Here is a 24,193-nt window from a genome sequence, read left to right as displayed (position 1 = left end):
AAATGCTCACAATAGTTGATAAGATCCCTGATATTGGGATCTGTAGTACCGTTAAGCGGCCATTTAGAGTCATTATCCAAAGGATATTGAGGCCAGATCTGATTGCAAAAGTGGATAAGTTTTGGAGGGTTTAGGTCTGAGGTGAGAGAGAGAGACCCTAGGTTATCCAGGAGGCAGCCTAGGGAATTATGGGGGGGGGGGGGAGAATGGATAAGGAGTCATTCATGGTGAGACATAGGAGGTAAATTTAGAGTTGAGGCATGCCCCCATCTCTAGTATCACCTAGTCTAGAGGAAAGTTACACTCAGGGGGTCATCACCACAGCTGGGTAAGTGTCAGGGATGGAGCCTGTAGAGACACTTGGGCGCCCAGCCGGGACTACATAGTAGAGGCAGAAGCCTGTAGAAGGGGCAAAAACCCATAGAGATTAACCCAAGGCCAAGAGGTAGTCTCACCAGGAGCAACTCCCAATCATCCTTGGTGGGTTTTTTTTTTTCTCAAAACCAAACACCCAAATAAAAGACTACCTGTAGACTTGGTTGACAGTAGGAATCAGCCATAAACTGTGAAAGATGTGGCTGGGGGTGCCCCCAATCACATGGTAACCCCTGGAGTGCCAGATGATCAACGGTCACGTCCCAGGACCTGTAAGTTGTTTAGGTCAATAAGAGGCAGGCATCTTACCTGAAATGTCCAGTGGTGGGTGCAGAGAGGGCATTCGGCAGAATGGAGGGCCTGGTCCCATGATGGAATCTGGATCTGGGCCCAGGGATGCTCAGTGACCCTCGAAGAGGGGAGCAGGCACATCAGTGAACTGATCCCAGGTTTTGGCATCAAAATGAAGGGAAAGTGAGGAATGACAGATGGGTAAGTGAAATGAAAGATGGAGACCAGGCAGAGATACACACCAGAGTTTATTCATTAGAGCTGACAAATAAGGCCACCTCTCTCTAGGAGAGAGAGGCACAACAGGCTTAAGTTCTGGGACTTTTATGGGGGAGGCTCAGGAATTAGAGGCCCAGAGTCCTAATTCGGGCAGTTAAGGGTTGGGTTGGTATGAGGGAGTGGTGAGCCTTTCTCAGAAACACCCTTGGGTGGGAAAGCAAAACTTTTCCTTAAAATGACTGTCACTTAAAATGGCCATTCAGATGCTAAGCAAGGACCTTGTAACACTAGGATCTATTACTAAAACTTTCCTGGAAAATTGTCAGAGGTTTTCAAACAATTTCCTGATCTTCTGAAACAATAGCCATATGCGATTCATTTAACTCATTGCCTAGAGAATTATATGCTAAAGATAGGTAAAATTCAAAGGATGTTTACAGAATTGAAATGACCCTCTACACCCATTGGTAATTTTATCCATAAATTAGTACAATGATGGTTTGCACTCATTTATAGGTTAAAGGATAAGATAGTGATCTCCTGAGGGCCTTCACAGCTCTTGGATCTGAGTTTCTAGCATTCTGTTTCAGTGGTTTTCTCCTCTATTTTTAGTTCCAGTGTTTTTTGACTCCAGGAAGTGCCACTTCAACATACAATAATAGGGTCTGACCTTTATCCTTCCTTAGGTCTCTGGAGCCAAACCAAACTATTTTAAGCATACAAAGAAAGGGAAGATGATAACAACAACAACAAAAATTTAAACTGACATACAAAAAGCACAAGAAAAAAAATTTAAAAACTAGATAAAAGTAGATTTCATCAAAATTAAGATATTTTGTGCATCAAAGACTACTATCAAGAAAGCAAAAAGGGGGCTGAGGCTGTGGCTCAGAGGTAGAGCGCTCACCTAGCACGTGCGAGGGACTGGGTTCGATCCTCAGCACCAATAAAAATAAATAAAATAAAGATATTGTAAAAGAGAGAGAGAGAGAGAGAGAGAGAGAGAGAGAGAGAGAGAGAAAGCAAAAAGAGTCTGGCGATGGCACACACCTGTAATCCCAGCAGCTCGGAGGCTGAGGCAGGAGGATTGTGAATTTAAAGCCAACTTCAGCAATTTAGTGAGGCCTTAAGTAACTCAGGGAGACCCTGTCTCTAAATAAAATATTAAAAAGAACTGGTGATGTGGCTGAATGGTTAAGCACCCCCTTGGTTCAATCCCTGGTACAAAAAAAAAAAGGAAAGAAAAGAAAAAGAAGCTGGGGTGGTGGCATAACACTGTAATCCTAGTGACTCAGGAGACTGAAACAGGAGGATTGCAAACTCGAGGCCAGTCTCAGCAATTTAGTGAGATCCTAAGCATCTTAGTGAGACCCTGTATCAAAAAAAAAAAAAAAAAAAGACCTGGGGCTATGTCTCAGTTGTTATGCACACTGGGTTCAATCCCCAGTACCAGAAAAAAAAAAGAAAATGAAAAAGTAAGAAAAAACAACATGCTAATGAGAGAAAATGTTTGCTAATCACATGTCTGATAAGAGCTTAATGTCCGGCACATATAAAGGACACCTATAACTTAAAAGCAACAAGCAAACAACTCAACTAAAAAATGGGCAAGGAGTGAATAGAAATTTCTCTAAAGAAAATACAAATGGCCTTCTTTTCGGTTAGAACCACCATTTTCTAGTAATTCACCAAAATGACGAACACAAAGGGAAAGAGAAAAGGAACCCAATATATGTCCTCTAGGCCTTTTAGAAAACATGGAGTTGTTCCTTTGTTCCGTATATGCAAATCTACAAGAAGGGTGATATTGTAGACATCAAGGGAATGGGAACTGTTCAAAAAGGAATGCCCCACAAGTGTTATCATGGCAAAACTGGGAGAATCTACAATGTTACCCAGCATGCTTTAGGCATTGTTATGAATAAGCAAGTTAAGGTCAAGATTCTTGCCAAAAGAATTAATGTGTGTATTGAACATATTAAGCACTCTAAGAGCTGAGACAGTTTCCTGAAATGTGTGAAGGAAAATCATCAGAAAAAGAAGGAAGCCAAAGAGAAAGGTACCTGGGTTCAGCTGAAGCACCAGTCTACCCCATCCAGAGAAGCACATTTTGTGAGAACAAATGGAGAAGAGCCTGAGCTGCTGGAACCTATTCCCTATGAATTCTGGGCATAATAAATGTACTACGAAATGGACTATAAAAATCATTTTCTTTTTTAAAAAAAGATAATATGGGGCTGGGGATGTGGCTCAAGCGGTTGCGCGCCCGCCTGGCATGCGTGCAGCCCAGGTTCGATCCTCAGCACCACATACAAACAAAGATGTTTTGTCCGCCGAAAAATAAATATTAAAATTCTTTAAAAAAAAGATAATATACAAATAGGCAATAAGCAAATGAAAAAAATGCTCAGCATCTTTAATCCTTTAGGAAATGCAAATCAAAACCAAAATATTATTTCACACCTAGTAGGATGTATATTATAATAAAAATAAATTTAAAGAAGAAAATAATGAGTGTAAGGGGAACATGGAGAAATTGGAGTCTTGTGCATTGTTGGTAAGAATACAAAATAGTGCAGTCACTTTGGAAAACAGTTTGGCTGCTTCTGAAAAGGTGAAACATAGAACTACCATATGACCCATAAATTCCACTCTAAGGTACATATCCAAATGAACTGAAAGCAGGAACTCAAACATCTGTACAGCAATGTTCCAATGTTTATAGTATCATTACGAATAATAACAAAAAATGAAGAAAATAACTCTGCCCATCAACAGTAGAATGGGTAGACAGAATATGCCATATATATGAAACAAAATGTTATAAATGGGAATAAAAGGCATAAAAGTGAATGAAATTTTATATATACTACAACATTGAAAATATTATGCTTAGTGAAATAATCCAAAAAAAATTTGTATGATTGCACTTATATGATGTACCTAGAATAAGCAAATTGAATTAGATACAAATGAATAGAACGCTATTAGGTTACCATGGAGGGAGGAAAGAAAAGAAAGAAGATTGATTGTCTAACAGGCAGAGTTTCTGTTAAGGATGATGAAAAGTGTCAGGTACTATTATAGTATGGATATGCAATGTCCCCCAAAGGCTCATGTGTTGAAGGCTTGGCTTCCAGCTAGTGGTGCTATTAGTAGATGAGGCCTAGTTGGAAGACATGGGTCACTGGGGTCCTCCCTTCTGGACACCATAAGGTGAGAAACTTGCTTCATCATATGTCCCCTGTCGTGATGTTCTACCTCACCATGGGTTCAAACTGACAGAATAAAGTGACCATGGACTGAAACCTCTGAGCCATTTCAAAACTTAAATAAATCTTTCCTCCTTTAAGATGGTTCTCACAAGTATTTTGTCAAAGGGACAGAAAGCTAACACAGATATAGAGAGTGGTGATGGATACACACCATTGTGAAAGTATTTGCCATTGAATTATATGCTTATGAATGGTTAATACAATAAATATTATGCTAGGAATATTTTAGTATAATTAAAAAATCAGGCTATGCTAAGTGATGATGGTTTCTTCCTTCCTTGACTGTTGCCTTGATCTGGGGAACAGGAAAGTACAAACTTGAACCATTTTATGGCCTGCTGTGTGTCAGGCACAAAAATGTTGCTGAGATATAAATGTTTCCCAAAATTTTGATTATCCAGTTATAATAAATACAACTACTGAATTTAAAAAGAGAGAGTCAGGATAGAAATAGCAATATAGTGGAGATTGTACAGCAGCAAGAATATAAACAAACAAAATGTGGGTCTATAGTCCATAGGATAATATAAAACAACTTTAAGAAATTATGTACTAAATATTTGGAGAGCAGGAAGATCACATACAAAAGTGAGATTTTAGGAAGACTATTCTTAGTGCAGTCTGAAGGGAGAATTAAAGGGTGAGGGTTAGGAGAGAAGCAGGAGACAGTAAAAAAAGAGAGAGAGAGAGAGAGAGAGAGAGAGAGAGAGGTAACAGTGCTGTAATAACAATCCACACCAAAATCTCTGAATTAGAAATATTGGCAATGATCATGGAAAGAAAGAAATAAAAAGAGGCTTTCCACAAATAGAATCAGCAAAAATTGCTGATTTGTTAGCTGCAGATGGCAAGGGAAGAGGAAGAAATCAAAAAGAACTTCAGGAGATTTATGTCAATAACTGGTATAGTAAATTGAAAGTAAAAAATCCTCACTTGGGGGTAGGAGAGAGGATTGTAGTACAAAGATTTTAAGTTTGGATTTGAATATGTTGAGTTTGAGGTATTGGTAGATCAAGGAGATATTCTATAAACAATTCAAAATGTAGGACTATAGATGTAGAAAAGGGTAGGGCAGAAAATTTCTATTGGTGGAGTCCTACAATTATTAAGGATCCTTGTCTCAACATTGGAAAGATTAAAAAGAAATGAACTATCAAGCCATGAAAAGACATGGAGGAACAATAAGTGCATATTAGTAAAGAAACCAACCTGAAAAAAATTTATGCTGTATGAGCCCAACTCTGACATTCATAAAAAGCAAACACATGGAGATGTTGATGTTTAAAAGATTGGTGGTTTCCAAAGGCTTAAGGGATTATGGATGAATATGTGAAGCACGGGGGAATTTTTTTTTAAGAGAGAGAAAGAAAGAAGAGATAGAGAGAATTTTTAATATTTATTTTTCAGTTTTCAGTGGACATAACATCTTTATTTTATTTTTATGTGGTGCTGAGGATCGAACCCAGCACCCTGCGCATGCCAGGCAAGCACGTTACCGCTTGAGCCACATCCCCAGCCCCTGAGCCACATCCCCAGCCCCAAGCCCGGGGGAATTTTTAGGGCAGTGAAACTATTCTGTATGACACTACAGTGTGGATGCATGTCACTAAACATTTGACAGTCCATAAAAGTACATTAACCCTAATGTAGACAATGGACTTCAAATGATAATGATGAGTCAACGCTGGTACAAACCATTCTGGTGTAGGACATTGATGGTGGAAGAAGCTATGTGTGTGGAGGGAAGGGATGCATGGGAATTGTACTTTCCATTGAGTTTTTCTGTGAACCTGAAAATTAATCCCACTCCCAAAAGGCTATATTTAAAGATCAGGAAGGTCATAATAGATTGTTTTATACCTAACCAATTAGATTTTTTATTTGTTCTTTTTATTTATACATAACATTAGGATTCATTTTGCATAAAAAAATCATGGGATATAATTTCCTCTCACTCAGTTCCTGGTCCCTCCCCTTTCCTTCTCCTTCTCCCTCCCCACACCTTCCCTTCCCTCTACTCTACTTGAATTCTCTTTAATTACTCTCAGCAACTGGTAATCTAATATATTCTGAACATTTCCTTTTTTAAAAATATTTTTTTAGTTGCCAATGGACCTTTATTTTATTTATTTATCTTTATGTGGTACTGAGAATCAAACCCAGGGCCTCACACATGCTAGGCAAGTACTCCACCACTGAGCCCAGCCCAACATTTCTAATAATATAATTTACACCACCTTACAGATAGTCCATTCCATTTTTTAAACAGTTCCAATTATTAGAATACTAATGTGTGTGAAGAAAATTAGTTGTATCTGTAAAAATATAAATGTATTTTCCAAGAAAGAGTAGTCTGTCATTTCATTATTCTATGCTTTGTCATTCTTCCTCCAATTTTGAATAGGGTCTGCAGTATAATGGAAAGTTAGGATAGAACTGGGTGAGCTCAAAATCTAGATTCTAGATCCAACTTTACTACTATCTTCCTCAACTCTCTCCTTCCTGGGAGTCATTTTTCCCCCAGTGAATTAAGGGACTTGGGTGAGATCCTCTCTAAGTTCACTTCCAACTATAATTGTGGTTTTTCTTACAAATTCTTACATTTTTCCCAAGATAGTACTATTCCATCTTTATTACCAGAGGGTGATTGTATAAGAGATTTTGAGTATTTGGCAGTGGGGCTTAAATTTATCACAATGTTCTGAGATTCCTTCACACCAAGATTTGACTCTGATATGATACATATTGCCTCCTACCCAGTCCAAGTTTCCTTCCAAATAAGAGTTTTTCAGAGTTACAAAAAATTGTACTGTGAATGGATAATTATGAATGTAATGCACTCCACTATGGTCATGTATGTAAGAAATAAATAAAAAAATAAAAAAAAGAAATTACTGGTAAGCCCTAAATAATCCAGTCCATGAGTCAAAACTCAACCAGAGGGACACAGAGTTAAGCCATACTATAAATCTCATACTCAGTTACAGACTGAAACAAACTTTGAACTATGTTTATATCTGGGCTTCAACTCCCTTCCTTTTAGTGTCCACCCAATATATTCAAATATAATATGAAAAATGTGTATTCTGAGGTTGGAAGGGCTTGGGATTGAATCCTAATTATATGAATGTAACAGGGGTTCACTTGATGCTTTGACTATATTCCTCGTGGCTTTGAAACTTACATGTTTTTTTTTTCTTTTCCCCAATCTTCTTTTCCCTAAACTTCTCCCTGATCTTCTCCTTCCTGATCTCACTTTCTCTGAGTCACCCCTTTATTTATTTTTCTTAAATATTTATTTTTTAGTTTTAGGTGGACACAATATCTTTATTTTATTTTTATGTGGTGCTGAGGATCGAACCCAGTGCCTCACTGCATGCTAGGCGAGCACGCTACCACTTGAGCCACATCCCCAGCCCTAAATTAGCTCTTTAAAAACCCCCTGTTCCTGCTTATGGGCAGAATCATAGACAGCCTTTGGGACAGGAGTTCCCAGTGTTTTTCCTTTACTAGCAAACCAATTAACCTTTTTCCTTTTTCTCAAAACTGTGTCCTCGATATTAGGTTGTATCAGGGACAAGGACTGAGCTTTTGGCAACATGAATACTAACTGTATGATTATTTTATTTAACCTCTCAGGATGTTCATTTCCTTACCCATAAAAATAAAATAATACCTACCACAAAACTTTATTATAGAGATTAAGTTGAGTAATCTCTTAAAATCTTTAGCAGTGTCTAAAATATAATACAAATTCAAAATATGTCCTCAATCCCTATTTTCCTTCCTTCCTTCCTTTCTTCATGTTTCAAATCCATCCTCAGGCTGAACTTTAGAAACTATGATGGAAGAATCTTATCCATTCAAGAAAGTCTTTGACCCATTTGTACTAAACCTGCCTTCCTATCTTTTAGTGAGAAACTGATGTGATTCCATTTTTAAAAATAAATGAATAATAGCAGCTTCTACCTCAAGGCCTGTCCTAAGGAAGGGGGCGTGACCCTTGTCCTTGGAAAAACCCACAGAGCACTCCTAAGCACATAGCCACCCTGCTGAGTTGTTTGTCTGTAAATAACAGGAGAGGTCTGTGGCACCAGGTTCCCTGACTCAGTTAGGCTAGGTGAGGACCCATAACAACCCCCCTAGCAATCTCCAAGGGAAAATACCTGGAATGCCAGATGACCCCCAAGTAGTTTATGGTGGTTGATAACATGTTGGGAAACCATGTAGTTTAGCATGTACACTCCTCGTGGCCTAAACCAATCAGTTCAAATGAATCCCCCTCTTGTACTAACCAATCACCCCTACCCAACTTGTTCCCGCCATTGAATGTGCTAATCAATGTTAAGAGTTGTTGTTTAATTTTTCCAAGGTATGGAATGATTTCCCGTGGTATGGATGATAGATCCAAACTGATCTTTTCTTAAAATTGGGAGCCATCTCGCCACAAAGCCATGAAAAGATAATTTCGGCTTTACTATAAATTACTGCAAATTCTGAACCTGCTTGGAATGCCTGCCCGTGCCTTGAACTTACCCATGCCTGGCTCTCTGACCAGATAGCAGCCCTCTCTGAAACAAATCTTGGCCTTCCCTGGCCAAACGACGACCCTCTCTGAGGCTCTAATGATCCTCATAAATTCTGATGTTGGGGCCAGCAACAAAATGTAAACTACCATTCGTGTGATGCTCATCAGAGTTCTGTTATCTGTAACCCCCTTTTGCGTAACTTTCTGGGCTATAAAGCTGGGCTGCAGGAAAGCTGTGGCTGCTGTCTTGTTCCCGCGGTTTTGGGGGGGGAGAGGCAGCCCGGCCGGTGGAAATAATAACCTTGCTTTAATTTGATTTTAATTGGAGTCAGTGGTCTTTTCTTGCGTCCTGGTCTAACAATGGAATGTTTAATTTTCCCGAAGTATGGAATGATCTCACTGAACAAAGGACTGGGACTCACTCCCTGGGACCACTGCATTGGGAATGGTTGTGAGTCCAGGCTCAAGCTTGCAATAAAGACTCTTGTGTGATTGCATTGGATTCGGCTTCTGGAGGTCTATTGGGGTCCCACGAATCTGGCATTACATTGGAAAGGCAAGTTGGGCAGATATTTGACAATGCTGTGAACCAGCCTAGGTATTCTTTTCATTCTCACATATGTCACTTCCATAATCACTTTGTACCCTATAAAATGAGTTGCAGAAACAATCTTGCCTACCTATAGCATTCACAGGACTCTCACAATTCCAGGATTGCACATCCAGAATTGTGTGTTGATTAAGAATTAGCCTCTGGGAATCAGACTATGTATAGAGTAGGAAATAAGAGGGCCCTCTAAGAGATGTTATGAGATTCACACACAGTGGTCAGATCAGAGCTATACACAGTCAGTTTAAAGATATAGTAACTTCTAAGTCACAGCAATCCCTGACTCCAAGTTCTGATTCTAGGCTAACCAAGCAATCTTGGTATTATAATCTTTTTGTTTTTTTCAGGGAAAATATTTGCAAATTTTATTACAGAAAAGTTCTAATTTTCTTAAAATTTAAAAACTACTGCAAAAAGTAATATATAAACAACCATTATAATCTTGTTTTACATATATATATATATATATATATATATATATATGACTAAATGACACAATGCACTCTTTGTTGAGTACAATCCTATGGTCTGACAAGTTATATATTATTATAAATTAATAATTTAATGCACAGAGGTTTTCACAGGTAGAATAATGGGTAAAATCAGCCCCTTGTGAGCTTGTCTACTGTGAATAAACATGTTTCTGAGCTAACTAGGCTCAGGGCCAGATCTTAACTGTAAGGAATTCACCAAGGTAACTAAGCAGCCTGCCAGATTTTCTTAGTGACACTCTAACTTTGCCACATGCCTTCTTTTTTAATATTTACTTTTTAGCTTTAGGTGGACACAATATATTTTATATTTATGTGATGCTGAGGATCAAACCCAGTGCCTCATGCTTGTCAAGTGCTTTAACTCTGATCCTCAGCCCCAGCCCCCACATGCCTTCTTTTAAAATCTCAACAACTGAAAACTAATCTGAACCACAAATTAATTTAACTATTCTTTAAAAATAGAAGTATATAAGCCATAGTGAAATCAGATTTAAGATTCTCCACATAATTATTACATACAAATTTGTATTTGGTTCTCACCTTGTCCCTAAAGTTTCTAGTAGTTTTTATTTTTGGGTTGTGTTTTACTGTTAGAGAAATTCCACACCCTATGTTTGATTAGTGCATGGTTTGTGTACCTTCTATCTTAATTTATTTTCAGCACAGAGAAAGGTATTCAAACCATATTGATCCCTACATCAGTTTAGGTCCAGAATCAGGTATCACTAAGCATAGGATATCATCAGTGTGTACCATGTATTTAATGTTTTGCCTTTCTTACCACATAACCCCCAGTCCTGATGCATAACTCTCATTCATTAGGAAGGTGATCAATTATTCATTTATGAAACAAATATACTTTGATCACCTATCATGTGCCAGGCATTAGAGGTAAAATGATATGCAAGATGTGGGGCCTATAGTCTGTGGGAGAGAGAAACTTTAATCATATTTCAAAAACAGGTCATTACTAACTGGTTCACCTTATTAACAAAAAGTACTAGAAGTTTTAGGAGTGGATCAGGAGGTACTGGTCTGCTCTAGGGGGTGGGTTGTTAGGTACTTGATGGATTTTTTTTGAAACAGTAGATAAATGATTAATTACATGATTAATTATAGCTCCCTTAGATTCAGGTTCTACAAAAGAACCTGAATTAAGAGACTGCTACTTATCTCTCGATAACTTTTCTGTTCTTAAAATATACACATTGCCAGGCTTAGTGGCTCACACCTATAATTCCAGCAGTTCAGGAGGCTGAGACAGGAGGATTGCAAGTTCAAGGTCAGCCTCAGCAAATTAACAAGGCTCTAAGCAACTTAGCAAGGCCCAGTCTCATAATAAAAAAATAAAATGGGCTGGGAATGTTACTCAGTGGTTAAGTGTACCTGGGTTCAATCCCCCGTACCAAAAAAAAAAGTTTTTCTCAAACTAACTGGTGTAACAGTACCAATTTCTCAGGATAAGTTTTAGGAATTAAATAACACAAGTTGGGCTGGGGATGTGGCTCAAGCGGTATCGCGCTCGCCTGGCATGCGTGCGGCCCGGGTTGCACCACATACAAAGATGTTGTGTCCACCGAAAACTAAAAAATAAATATTAAAAAATTCTCTCCCTCTCTCTCTAAAAAAAATTAACACAAATAAATACCCAAGACTATGTCTGCCATGTATAAATTGGTATTAACTAAAAATTAGATATTAGGTCAAATTAATGATTGTAAAGTCAATTTTCTCCTTGAAACACTAACAACTTCTTCAGTAGCCAAGTTCTCTTCCATTAAGGGAAATTAAAATTAGGGGTTTTCACAAGTTCCTCATTAAGCTGATTCTGTACATTGTCTAAAATTCCTCACCTCTGCCCTCTTAGAGCACTAATCTGTTTGACTTCAAAACAATTAGTTCTTAAACCATGCTTATGGTTTGAACCATAGAACCTTATGATTCCCAGATAAATATAAGACATTGGATATTAGCTGAGTGGCCTGTTCATTACTTTTATTTGTTTAATATAACAGAAATCCCAGTAAAAATTTTTTCTTTTTAAATTTTCATTAGCCAAAGTTTGAACTTCACTACCTTAAAAAATAAGTTATAGAAAATTTATGTTAAAAAGATAACTGCTACTTTGGTGAAGTAACACATAATAATGTCAGCTGGGTTTTTGGTGTTTTTTTTTTCTTCAAACTAATGCAAATTCCTAAAACTGCTTTGAAGATATAGAACCAATGATAATATTTTTTAAAAAATTGATATATAAAATAAGTTTCATTAGCTAACATTGATGATATTGCAAGTTTTCCCCACATGGATGATTTAACACATTTAACACTTTTTCCACTTCAATTGACTTTCTTCTGAGTCTCAGACCTTTGCCATGTTTAGGGCCAACCAGCACTTGAATGCCTTTCCTCCATTTCCATAATCTTATATTTTAGAAGCCTGCTTCCTGTTTTTAAAAATGAAAATGATAGGGCTGGGAATGTGGCTCTGCAGTGAAGCACTCCTGGATTCAATCCCTGGTACCAGAAAAAAAAAAACAACAACAATAAAGTTAACTATGGAAACAATGGCTAATAATTCCTGTTCACATAAGAGCTGACATGACTGTTTAAGCCAGGTACAAGCTGAGGAAAAGAAGGTGATCTGTGTGGAAGGAGAAATATGGAACTAATAGATTCTGGATATGATGAAAGAAGAGCTATGTGGCTTCTGAAAGACAAGAGAGAACAGTTCTTAACACCTCCCCAGGCCTTTGAAACTCAATTGGACTTAATTTCCTGTTATTGGTCTCTGTAAGGCAAACAGATCTTTAAAATGCCCACCCAATCACACCCCTGATGCATGTATGCACTTTTAAATGGGTTTTAGTTCCTTGCAATCCAAGAAACCTGACTAGAAAATCATTTGAAAGGTAACAAGCACAAATAGAGGCTGATGTTGGGACAAAAAAGCAAAGAATAAAGGAAGAGAAGGATATTTGATCACTGGGGTGTTATAAAGCTATTCAAAATAGTGATAAAGATCTTCTAAAGTGGGCCCTCAAAGTTTCTTTTTCTTGACTTGTCTCATCATCTCCAGCAAGCCAATCATTTGTCTCAATTCCCTGATGTTTTTGTATGAGGGTGTTTACTTTCAACCTGTATAATAAAAAGTTATCAGTAGAGGCTTCAGAAGATGAATTTTTATTTATTGTTTTTTTAGTTCTCTTTTTTCCTCTTCATCTTCTACCTTCTCCCATTCCCACTCCCAGATAAAAACATACATATTCACTTCAGCTAGTCAAGAAAAAAACAAGTTAACAGCTGACATATACATCCAACTATTTGACCAGTGAAAACCAAATTAACACACACACACACACATATATATATATATATATATATATATATATATATATTTACATAAAACAATTCTTTTCTTATCCTTCCCTTATCTACATACTTTTCTTACCCTTCCCATATCTACAATGCTAATGAATAAGACAGGTATTTGGGGGCAGTGTTTTAAAATGGCATATCTGCTTATACCTGTGTAATAGCCATGGTACTCATCCTATTTTTCTCAGGTAAAATGAATTTTAGTGCCAAGCCTTTTATTCTTGAAAATAATCACTTAAGAAATTGTTTTCTTCACCCACCTTTTTTTTTTAATCCAGGTCCTTACACATGCTAGGTAAGCACTGAGCTACATCCTCAGGCCTTTTTAGACAGGGCCTTGATAAGTTGTCCAGGATATTCTCAAAACTGTAATCCTCCTGCCTTAGTCTCCTGAGTAGCTGAAATTATAGGCATGTGCTACCACACCTGGTCTTTTCACCCACATTCTGTTAAGAGCAATTGATAGTTTGAGAATTGGTTGATCTTTCTATGAACCTTTTGGAGGACCCTTGTCAACTTCTTCCACTAAGCCTGGTAAAATAATAGCAACTGTGTGTGTGTGTGTGTGTTCACTTTTTAAAAAGCATATTCCTGAGCTGGTGATGTAGCTCAGTGGTAAAAGCCTTGCCTAGCATGGATGCAAGATCTGAATTCGATCCCACTACTGCAAAAAGAAAAAATAGCATATTACTATAGCAATCTCTAGCTCAGAATGGAGAATACAGGGCTTTACCTAGGTGAATACAGATAATAAGTCATGTAAGTATATCCACACTTTGGTGGAGTGCTAAGAAAGTTTGGAAACCATGGCTCAGCATTTCTCAACTAACTAAATTTTGTGGCTCTATCTGTATTCACCCAACAAATTCATTTCTACTATCTATAGCGATGTGAATAGACATGCCTATTCACATTTAATACTTTCCCTCAGAAGGTATCCAAATATACAACACAAGGCAGGTTGGAAGCCAGATAAAATGGCATGATGTGTAAGAAGAAAATGCCAAATAAGGTTCAACTGGTTACAGTGACGGGGGTGACATTGTCCATGATTAGACAGAGGACTCAAGGCCTAAGAGTAATGTGTCTATTTCTAAAGGAGATAGTTGACACTAGAACAGAGAGAGGAAAGAGAGTTGACTTTTCGGTTTGTATTTTCCAGGTGATTTTTTTGTTTTTTTTAGTGTCACTCACGGTAGAAAACATATTCAGTGTAAGAGGTCCAGATCTTGTCATCTGTTTGGTCATGTGTGACAGTGCAGGTGCCAGTGGAGTTGCATGCTACCATGTGGAAGCCAGCATCAGCTAGTCTGTCAAAGGCTTGTTCCAGAAAAGTGAATTTGAGATAGTATCGAGAAGTGTATCTCTCAGGAGGACGGTCAGGGTCTCTGCTTTCATTCAGAGTATCTCCAAACACTTCTTTGGCCAAGGAGATCTTACCACACACCATGATTCGGGCCACACGGCGGAATTTGGCATCTGTTTGGCTGTCCCGACCCAGAGTATAAGAGCCTCGATAGCCTATAGTGATGAAGCCTGCCTTCTTGAGATGAGAACCAGCACCTGTTGTCAGAGCTAGAGGGTTATCAGGGCCACTAATATGGACAATACTACTTGAAGAGGGATTAAACATGGTGTCAATGCTGGGAGATAGCTCTTCTAGGTCATTTTGGCATAGGTCATTGCCAACTGAGTTGAGCTTATTCATTTTAGGAGCCAACATCTTGACCAGTTCTGGCAACCTGAAGTATTCTGCTTCTCTCTGGAGCCGACCGTGCTCTGGAAAGTGGTCAGGAAGCACTACTTGCCGGTCCCTCATGTAGTCTAGCACATAACGAAAGAGAAAACCATCTCGATCTATGAAAAACCTCCCTTTGTTGTCCTGGGTCAGGGAACAAAGATTCTTTTCACTGAACATTTCCCAGAGCAGGGAACCAGGAATGCTGATCAAAGTAGGATAGCGAGTGATGTACACTTGACCACCGACATTGAGTTCAATAATCTGAGGGAAATGACTGAAATCCTCACTTGGTTTGGTACAACTGGATTTTTCTGGCATGGCCATATTGACCTGCAAAAGCAAAACAAATTGGTTTTAAGTAAGGATTTACAGGATGTCCCTATTCTGTTTATAAGCAAAAATTTTTCCACACATACACATTGTACATATCAAGAAACTCAAGCAAAAGCATGACCTTTTACTAATTAACTAAGCTTGAGGATGACAACATAGAAAAAATAGTGCATGATTTAGCTTTGCAATGATTCCTAATGTCCTTCTAAATGCACATGTTTCTGACGATAGTAATTCCTCATTTCATGATGGCAGGTTATCACAGTTCATGCAAGGCCCCCTCTCAATGATGCTCATTTAATTCTTTTACTTTATTCTCTTACTCTATTTCCATTTCTGTCACTGCCCCCAACACAGGCAACCATTCTGATAAGTTTAGTATATATCTTTTTGTTTGTATGCATTCTTGCAAAATGGATTTTATGGTTTTAGATATATATGCACCCACCACATTTACCATTCACTCTCCCAGTGATTGAAAACCCAGATTACTTTCAACTTCCTGATGTAATGTACACCCTTGTACACGTTCTCTATGATTTGCAAATCCTGACCTCTTTCCTAAACTTCAGTTCTATATTAGCAACATTTTCTGACTGCCCTGGCAGCACCTTGAATTCAGCATGTTCAAAATCACTCATGTACATCAAAGTGTTTTTTAAAAAGTAAGTTATTATTAATTATTTCTCGGGCTGGGGATGTGGCTCAAGCGGTAGCGCGCTTGCCTGGCATGTGTGCGGCCCGGGTTCGATCCTCAGCACCATATACCAACAAAGATGTTGTGTCCGCCAAGAACTAAAAAATAAATATTAAAAATTCTCTCTCTCTCTCTCTCCTCTCTCACTCTCTCTTAAAAAAAAAAATTATTTCTCTTCATGTTTCCAGCCCAAACAGGTCAAATTTTCTGACTTTTCCTCCCATCAGTAGTACCACAATTTTTTCAGTAGTCTAAATTTGAAATTCAGAAACCTCAGACATGCTATTGATTTATTCATTCTTCTCATCCATATTTCTCACTAACCTAGAAATTATTTCTTTATGATATCTCTTGCATACAGTTTATTATTGCTACTTCCTATTCTTATTCTTCACTCATATAAGAATCTACAGTTTGGTCTGTCCATCTCTGGTTGCTACCCAGTCATATTTATTCTCTCCTGCTAACACACAGCCAAACCAAGGTATTTAAAATTTTGCTATCAGATTAGTTGTTATCATGTCATATCTGTTTAACAATCTCTGGTGGTTCCATTTTGCCTATACATCAAATTCAAACCCCTTACCTTGGAATTTAAAGCTATCTACAAGAATTCCTAATACTATATAGGACTTCCTATGCACTAGGTATTGTTCTTAGCTGATGAGTTTATCCCTGATTAAAAAAAAAAAAAAAAAAAAACCTTGTCCAACATATGTCTAATAAGTAGTTTTGCTGATGTCCAAATTCAAGCAATAGCACACCTGTGTCCATGTTATTAACTACTATGCTATACTGCTCCCTTTTGATCATTATCTGCCAAGACTTTTTTACACATAGAAAATAAAAAGATAAAGGTCATTGATCATTGTCAATGATGTTTGCTTTAAATTTGGAGGGTGGGGGGTTGTGAGTTTTTCATTTTGTCTTTTGTCTTTATTCACATCTCCCCGACCCCTGTAAAACCTTATTCCTTCTCCTTGACATCCACCTGTACTTCAAAGACCAATTCAAGTCCCAAATAAGGTCAACCTCCTCCTATTTCTTTATTAAACTTGAAAATCTTGGATTTAAAAAAAACAACTCATATGGCTTTCTACTCCTTAACGTAACAGTAATAGTAGTAATATATGAGCTGTACTAAAAATAGCTAACATTTACGAAGCACTTACTATATACCAGTGCTCTTCTGATCCCTTTTCATGTGATCACTCAATTAATTATTTGTAACAATGCAATGAGGTCAGTTCCACAAACTCATCCACTTTTTCATGTTCACATGCCCCAAACTTATGATTCCTTCTGCTTGAAATGTCTTGTTTTACTCTAACCATCCCAAGCTCCTGGTCCCTCCTTGTGAAATAATATAATATAATCCCAGGTCTGCTACTTACTAGCTGAGTAATTTTTTGTGTGTGTGTTGGGGTGGGGTTTGAACTCAGGGCCTTGTGCATGTGAGGCAAGCACTCATATATCCCCAGCCCCTAGCTGAATAATTTTAGGCAAACTATTTTTTTTTCTCTGAGCCTCAATTTCCTTTCCAGAAAACGGATACAATAAAATACCCTAATTAATAAGATGAGAAAATTATATTTAAGGCAAATAAAATACTTAACACACCACCTGGCATATCATAAATGCTTAACAGATGGTAGGTTACATTAGTTTCCTTAGCTTGTCTCAGGAAAAGCAATAAAAGATTGCTTTTCACTGAATTGATTATGGCAAAAGAAGTCTCATAGCGATCCACTGAAATCCTGCTAAAATGAAATATCCTAACTTTTCATCCCATTCTTTTATATTCATTATCACTGCAGTTTATAAGTATCTCTATTGGAGAATTTTTCAGCCCATACTAGAACTAGAACTATTTATTTATTTATCTGTTTGGGCCTAAGGCAACAAAGTAATCTCTTTTAAAAGATTTATTTTTTAGTTGTAGGTGGACACAATACCTTTTATTTTATTTTTATGTGGTGCTGAGGATGGAACCCAGTGCCTCATGCATGCTAGGCAAGTGCTCTACCACTGATCTATAGCCCCAGCCCACAAAGTGATCTTTTTTTTTTTTTAAAGATGTTGGTAATCCTAGAGACCTTAATTGTCAGAAGCAACTGGGCATATTTTTTTAAATTTATTTTTAAGTTTTAGGTGGACATAATATCTTTATTTTACATTTATGTGGTGCTGAGTATTGAACCCACTGCCTCATGCATGCTAGGCGAGCACTCTACCACGGAGCCACAAACCCAGCCCCACAAAGTAATCTTAATTTAAACTTCCGAATCCCCAGCACTGAGTCTGGTGATTAGCAAGCCTGTGGTAAATAATTAATGAATGATGAGTAAATCACCAACAAACAAATGTAACACTAAATCACACTAAAATGTGACATTATTTTCACAATCCCACAGTATATGACTAGAATTCCATTTAGAAGCTGGTGTGGTGGTGCATGCCTATAATCCCAGCAGCTCAGGAGGCTGAGGCAGGAGGATCACAAGTTCAAAGTCAGCCTTAGCAACTTAGCGAGGCACTTAGCAACTCAGTGAGACCCTGTCTCTAAAAAAATATTTAAAAAGGGCTAGGGATGTGGCTCAGTGGTTAAGCACCCCTGGGTTCAATCCTCAGTATCAAAAAAAAAGGAAATCCATTTATAGAAATTCATTTTGAATACACATTTAAGAACAAGAAGTGTACATATATTAGATTTTGCAGGATTCTGAATATAAAAGAGGTCTTATTTATTTCTTCCAAAAACAATGACAAAAGTCCCAAATGCTTTTCCCCATTGTACAATAAAACAGATCATTTTATAGCACAAATAAGCATTTGAAAAACAGTAGTGAAAATTTATTATTTGCTTTTCTTTCTTGTTGCTTTGAAGAGACTTCTGCCCAGGTCAACTAGTAGTTTAAAATCCTATAAGTGAGAGTCACATTCAATTTGAGGAGTCAAGCTGGGTATTAGATTTTGCCTCTTACATTAAGTACAAAATTTTTAGCTGAATTCTAATGACCCAGCCTTTGTTTCTGGAGGAAGAAGTCAGAAGAAGAAAAGTTAAGCCTAGAGCTGTGTGGGACGTTTAACTGCTTCCTCTCTTTGGTACAATCACAAATATGTTTTTAAACACAAATATAATTTTTCTCTGAGAAATTTTACACTGAAAGCTAGAATCTGAGAAGAGTTTTTTTTTTTTTTTAAGAAATAAAAATGGAGGTGGTTCCCTCACTAACGAAAAAAGTCTAATTCGAAAGAGCCCCTGGAATATTATCATAACATGAAGTCAAGAAGGGTATACTTCCCAAATAGAAAGATTATTATTTGTTTGCATGTATTTGCAATTTGCATATAAAAATCTTTTAATATTCTTCCTTTTCCTTTCTTAGTATTTTCTGTTCAACTGGTTTTGCTCCCAAGGAAGCAAAAAGCAATTCATTCAAATCTAACCATCCATCAGTTTTTGAAATGCTTGCTTGGCAAATGTTTTTTAAGGAATCTTGAAATGTCTCATTTATTGTGTATAAATCAGAGGTTGATAAGGATTTGTGGTTATTTGCCTCAGCAAATCAAAGAAATAAAAATCTCTGTAAAGGAGGAAGTAAATGAGACAATGTGTAAAGTAATGATTTAAACCAGATGAAAAAAAAAAGTCCTTAAACCCAGCTGTATACTGCAAGCCCAGAAGAACTTAGCTTTACACTTCAATGTTTCAAAGGCACTGAGGAAAGTAGCAAGTTCATCCTTCCCTTTCTACAAATAATCTTCTTAATTGTAGTACTTAGAACCAAGATCCACTGTTTCTAAAGGAAAAAAAATGTCAACTATATGAAAACAAACTATAGTATTATCTCTTCTTAAGATGCCTGATTTCTTCCTGAAAATGTAAAGAGTTTTCTAAGGAAATCAGACAATTTATAAATGACCAACTTCCAATTTTATTAAATCTGAAATCCTTCTGTCCTAATCTCTTCCCCCTCTCTCCCTTTTTTCTCCTCTCCCTCCTCTTCCTTCTTTGCCCTCCGTTCCTCTCTCTCTCCCCTCTCTGACCAGTTTGTCTGAAATATACACTCACTTATAAAATGAATCCACCAATTTTAAATGTGGTTCCCACCTTTTCTGATGCTCCAATTAAGAGATACACAAAATCAGAGAAGATAACAGCTGAACTGGAAGTGTAAACAAAAGGAGAAAACGACTTTAAGAAATAAGAAATAGTTTTTCTTCTACTTGCAGGAAAAAATCCTCAGTAGCATTCCCTTCCTTTTCCAATTAGTTTATACTTATGGCTTTTAGCCTGCTCATAAAAATGAAATGCCAGTACCCAGGTGCTTAAAAACAAACAAAAATTTTACTTTTCAATTAACCAAATGATAAAAGGCAATCTGAGTTTTCAGAATTGCCCTGCAGAAAGAGCCTCCCCTATTTTTGGATCTGTAGCCTGCTTTCCAATCAGCAGGTTTAACATGCAGTCCTCTCTCCGTATAGAGAAAGGACAAACAGAGACATGCGCATCCCCAGCTCAAATGCAGAAGCTCCTGAATTCCAGAAGCAGTTTACTGGAAAGGAAAAACAAGGAGATCAATGGAGTAGTTACCTTGAATCTCTAGTATCTGCGATATTCTTAAGCAGTCTCAGTCCCTGTGTGTCTTGCTGCCTTGCCAGCTCAGCTCTGCTTGTGAAATGACTTCCTGCTCGCCTTCCTTTCTCTGGCTGTGCGCTTTGGCGCTTGAGCAGAGTTTTCCCTTTTAATACTAGCAAGGCTGTAGACCCTCCTCCCCTTCTGTGACAAACTCGGTTCCCTCCGCTGCCCGCCTCCCAGATAGAAAACGGCAAGCTCTTCATTCTGCAGTTTGAGGAGAAAGCAAAGGAGAGAGAATAAGATAACCATGGTGGTGATGTTAAAGGAGTCGAATTTGGAGGTAAAAGAGAATTTTTGCTCATCATTTTCTTGGTTCCAGCAAAACAAATAAACATTTAGCACATGCAAATTACCTGAATGTATTTTTTTTTTTACTAAAGCGTTGGCTGGATTCTAAAATTGAATGTATAGGTATGATTAACAATTTTACTGTGATAATAACTCAAATGGTCTCTTTTGTTCAAATAAATAATTTACTAAGTGTCCTGTGTGCAAGATAATATTAAATGCTGAGGATAAAGAAATAAATTAAACACATTTTTCATTCTTAAGACTTACTCTTTAGTCCAGGAGAACAAACGAATATAAAATGTTAAGTGTCATGGAAATAACTAAGCATACAGTGTTGAAAGGACACAAAGGAAAGACCCCCTAGGCCATCAGGGACTCCTGAAGGGTTGCCGGAGGATGTGACTAAACAATTTTACCAAATAAATAAGAATTAGTAGAAGAAAAGCAGGAAGTGTATTCCAGGCAGAAAGAACAGATCAATGAAGATGGTTGAGGGGGAAAAAAAATGTTATCTACAAGGAACTGTATTAAATTTTTTAAATGCTGGAGTCAAGAAAGGCAGGTTATTTAATTCCCAAAACCTAAATTAATTTTCTTCAGATTGTCTACATAGTCAAAGTAAAGAATGAACCTATTATCCTGTATGAAAATCTGTAAAATAAATTATTTCATTTCAGAAGCAATTTCTCTTTTTATCTTCTAATTTAGTCTTTGAAATAAAATGTGACTTTTTCAGCCAGATGTAGTAGCATACACTTTTTAAATCTCAGCTACTCAGAAGGCTGAGGAAGGGGGATCCCAAATTCAAGGCCAGCTTCAGCAATTTAGACAGACCTGGTCTCAAAATAAAAGATAAAAAGGGCCTGAAATGTAACTCAGTGGTAGAGCGCCCCTAGTTTCAATCCCCAGTACTGCAAAAACAAATAAATAATAAAATGAGGATTTTTCAAAAAGGAAGTGGAATGTTGTGATAGTCACCTCTCTCTGAACTTGAAACTTCTGTCAGTCAAATAGATTTCTGAGAGATAGTGTTAGCAATATTATGGTTTTAAAAAACAAAATTACATCATTTGCAGGAACGTGAATAGAACTAGAGAACAACAAGCTAAGTGAAACAATCCAGATTATGTTACCTGCATATATAAATATATCTCAACAAATTCCACTATTATGTATAATTATAAGGCACCAATTTTAAAAAGAAGTAACAAATCAGCAAAATTTCAAGGAATAAAATTATGCAAAAGTCAATTGTATTTCCACACACTGAATAATTTAAAAATGAGCAAAATAATTCTATTTAAAATAGCATCAAAAAGGGAAAACCTGCTATCGGTTCTCCTCACTGTGAGAGTTCTGTTCTTGTTTTATTTTTCAATGAATTCTACTCTTTTTTAAAAAATATTTTTTTTATTTGTGGATGGACACAATATCTTTATTTTATTTATTTTTATGGGGTGCTGAGGATTGAACCCAGTGCCTCATGTATGCAAGGCAAGTGCTCTACCACTGAGCCACAACCCCAGCACCTAAATTCTACTCTTATCACTCATAAAAAAGCAGCAAAAAAACCCCTTAGAAATTAACTTAAACAAGCTGTACTCTTGAAAACTAAAAAATGTTGCTGAAACAAATTAAAGACACAAATAGAAAGATATCCTATGCTCATGTCTTTAAAAACTTAATATCATTAAGCTGTCAATAATATCAAAAGTGATCTACAGATTCAATGCAATCCTATTAAAATCCCAGGGGCAGTTTTTGTAGAAATAGATTAATCCATTGTATAATTCATATGGGACTCCAAATAACCAAAACAATCTTGAAAAAGAACAAAATTAGACATCTCTACTTCCTGATTTCAAAGCTTATTACAAGGCTAAGTAATCAAAATAGTGTGATACTGGCATTAAGACAGATATACAGACCAATAGATTAGAAAATCCAGACATAAACTCTTGCATAAGCGGGCTCTGTGGTGCAAGCCTGTAATCCCAGCGGCTAGGATGTGAGGCCCTAAGCAACTCAGAGAGATCCTGTCAATATTTGTGCACCTATGTTCACTGCAGCATTATAGCATTATTCATAATAGCCAAAGGTGGAAGCAACACAGTATTTTCAAATGGATGAAAAAATAAACAAAATGTGATTATATATTTAGTTTTTTTCTTTAGTATATTGTTCTCCCTTTTATTTATTTATTTTTTTTCATTATGCTGACTTTTTCCTTGATATCTTTTTTTGTGTGTGTGAGGTGCTGGGGATTGAACCCAGGGCCTTGTGCATGCAAGGCAAGCACTCTACCAACTGAGCTATATCCCCACCCTGATACCTTTTTAAAAAAAAAATTAGAGCTTTTCAATTATACATACAAGTTGGGTTCATCACCACAAGCACACACCTGCATGGAATTTGATCTTATTTCATGATCCCTCCATTTTCTGTCCCTCTCTCTCCTCTTCCATTCTTCTTCCTGTACTCTACTAGACTTCCTTTCACTCATCTATTTATTTATATTTGATTAGTTCTTTTTACTTATGCACAAAGGTGAAATTCCCTGTGATATATTTATATATGCACATAACATGATTTTAAAAAGAAATAATTCTGCATTGCCTCCCCTTACCCATCCCTCCATTCTCTCTCCATTTCCTTCTTCTGTATTATATTTGGTTTTGAAAAGGAAGGAAATTCTGAGATATGATACAAATAATGAATGAATCTTGAGGATATTATGCTAACTGAAATAGTCCAGACATGAAAAGACAAATACCATTATGATTCTACTAATATGGATTACCTACAAAAGTCAACTTTCTTTGTGTGGCACAGGGGACTGAACCCATCACCTTGCAACATACTAGGCAAGCACTCAACCACTGAAACAAATCCCTAGCACAGCAGTCAAACTTTTTGACTGCTCAGTAGAATGGTGGTTGCTCAGGCCTGGGAAGAAGGGATGGAGACAAGAATGAGGAGTATGCACTTAATGGGCATAAAGTTTCCGTTTTACAAGATTAAAAGTTCAGAGACTAGGGTTGTAGCTCATGCATACAGTGCCTGCTTACTATTCATGAGGCCCTGTATTCAAATCCAAGCACTAAAGAGAAGTTCTGGACACGGATGCACAACTGTGTAGATACTAGTGAAATGTACACTTGAAAACAGTTAAGATGGTAAATTTTATAATGTGTATTCCACCACAGTAAAATAAAACAAAAAGGAATGAAGTGCTGATACATCATGATATCTGGATCTTCATAACATCATGAGCCTTGTATATATTATATTAGACCATATATTGTGTGATTCTATTTTTA

General features: G+C 37.1%; 1 protein-coding gene, 1 non-coding gene and 1 pseudogene across 2 annotated transcripts; 1 reads left to right on the top strand and 2 right to left on the bottom strand.

The window, feature by feature from the left end:
• Positions 1-2,578: 2,578 nt before the first annotated feature.
• Positions 2,579-3,060, top strand: LOC113200243 (large ribosomal subunit protein eL21 pseudogene; annotated as a pseudogene).
• A 10,125-nt stretch (positions 3,061-13,185) lies between these two features.
• Positions 13,186-20,644, bottom strand: LOC113200238 (BTB/POZ domain-containing protein KCTD16-like). The gene is made up of 2 exons (XM_026413611.2): positions 20,538-20,644; positions 13,186-15,240 (listed from the first exon to the last, which is right to left on the bottom strand). Exon 2 carries the CDS (start codon positions 15,232-15,234, stop codon positions 14,356-14,358), a length of 879 nt encoding a protein of 292 aa, XP_026269396.1. The 5' UTR covers positions 15,235-15,240; positions 20,538-20,644; the 3' UTR covers positions 13,186-14,355.
• A 2,477-nt stretch (positions 20,645-23,121) lies between these two features.
• Trnaa-ugc (transfer RNA alanine (anticodon UGC)) lies at positions 23,122-23,197 on the bottom strand. The gene has a single exon. It is a non-coding gene; the product is annotated as a tRNA-Ala (tRNA).
• Positions 23,198-24,193: the final 996 nt, after the last annotated feature.

This window comes from Urocitellus parryii, chromosome X, assembly GCF_045843805.1.
Source record: "Urocitellus parryii isolate mUroPar1 chromosome X, mUroPar1.hap1, whole genome shotgun sequence".
NCBI lineage: Eukaryota > Metazoa > Chordata > Mammalia > Rodentia > Sciuridae > Urocitellus > Urocitellus parryii.
The sequence above is the reverse complement of the archived record's forward strand: the minus strand, read 5'-3'. Positions and strand labels throughout refer to the sequence as shown.

What these genes read in the sequence shown, in the direction of transcription:
- LOC113200238 (XM_026413611.2), bottom strand. Translation starts at nt 15,234, where the DNA reads ATGGCCATGCCAGAAAAATCCAGTTGTACCAAACCAAGTGAGGATTTC.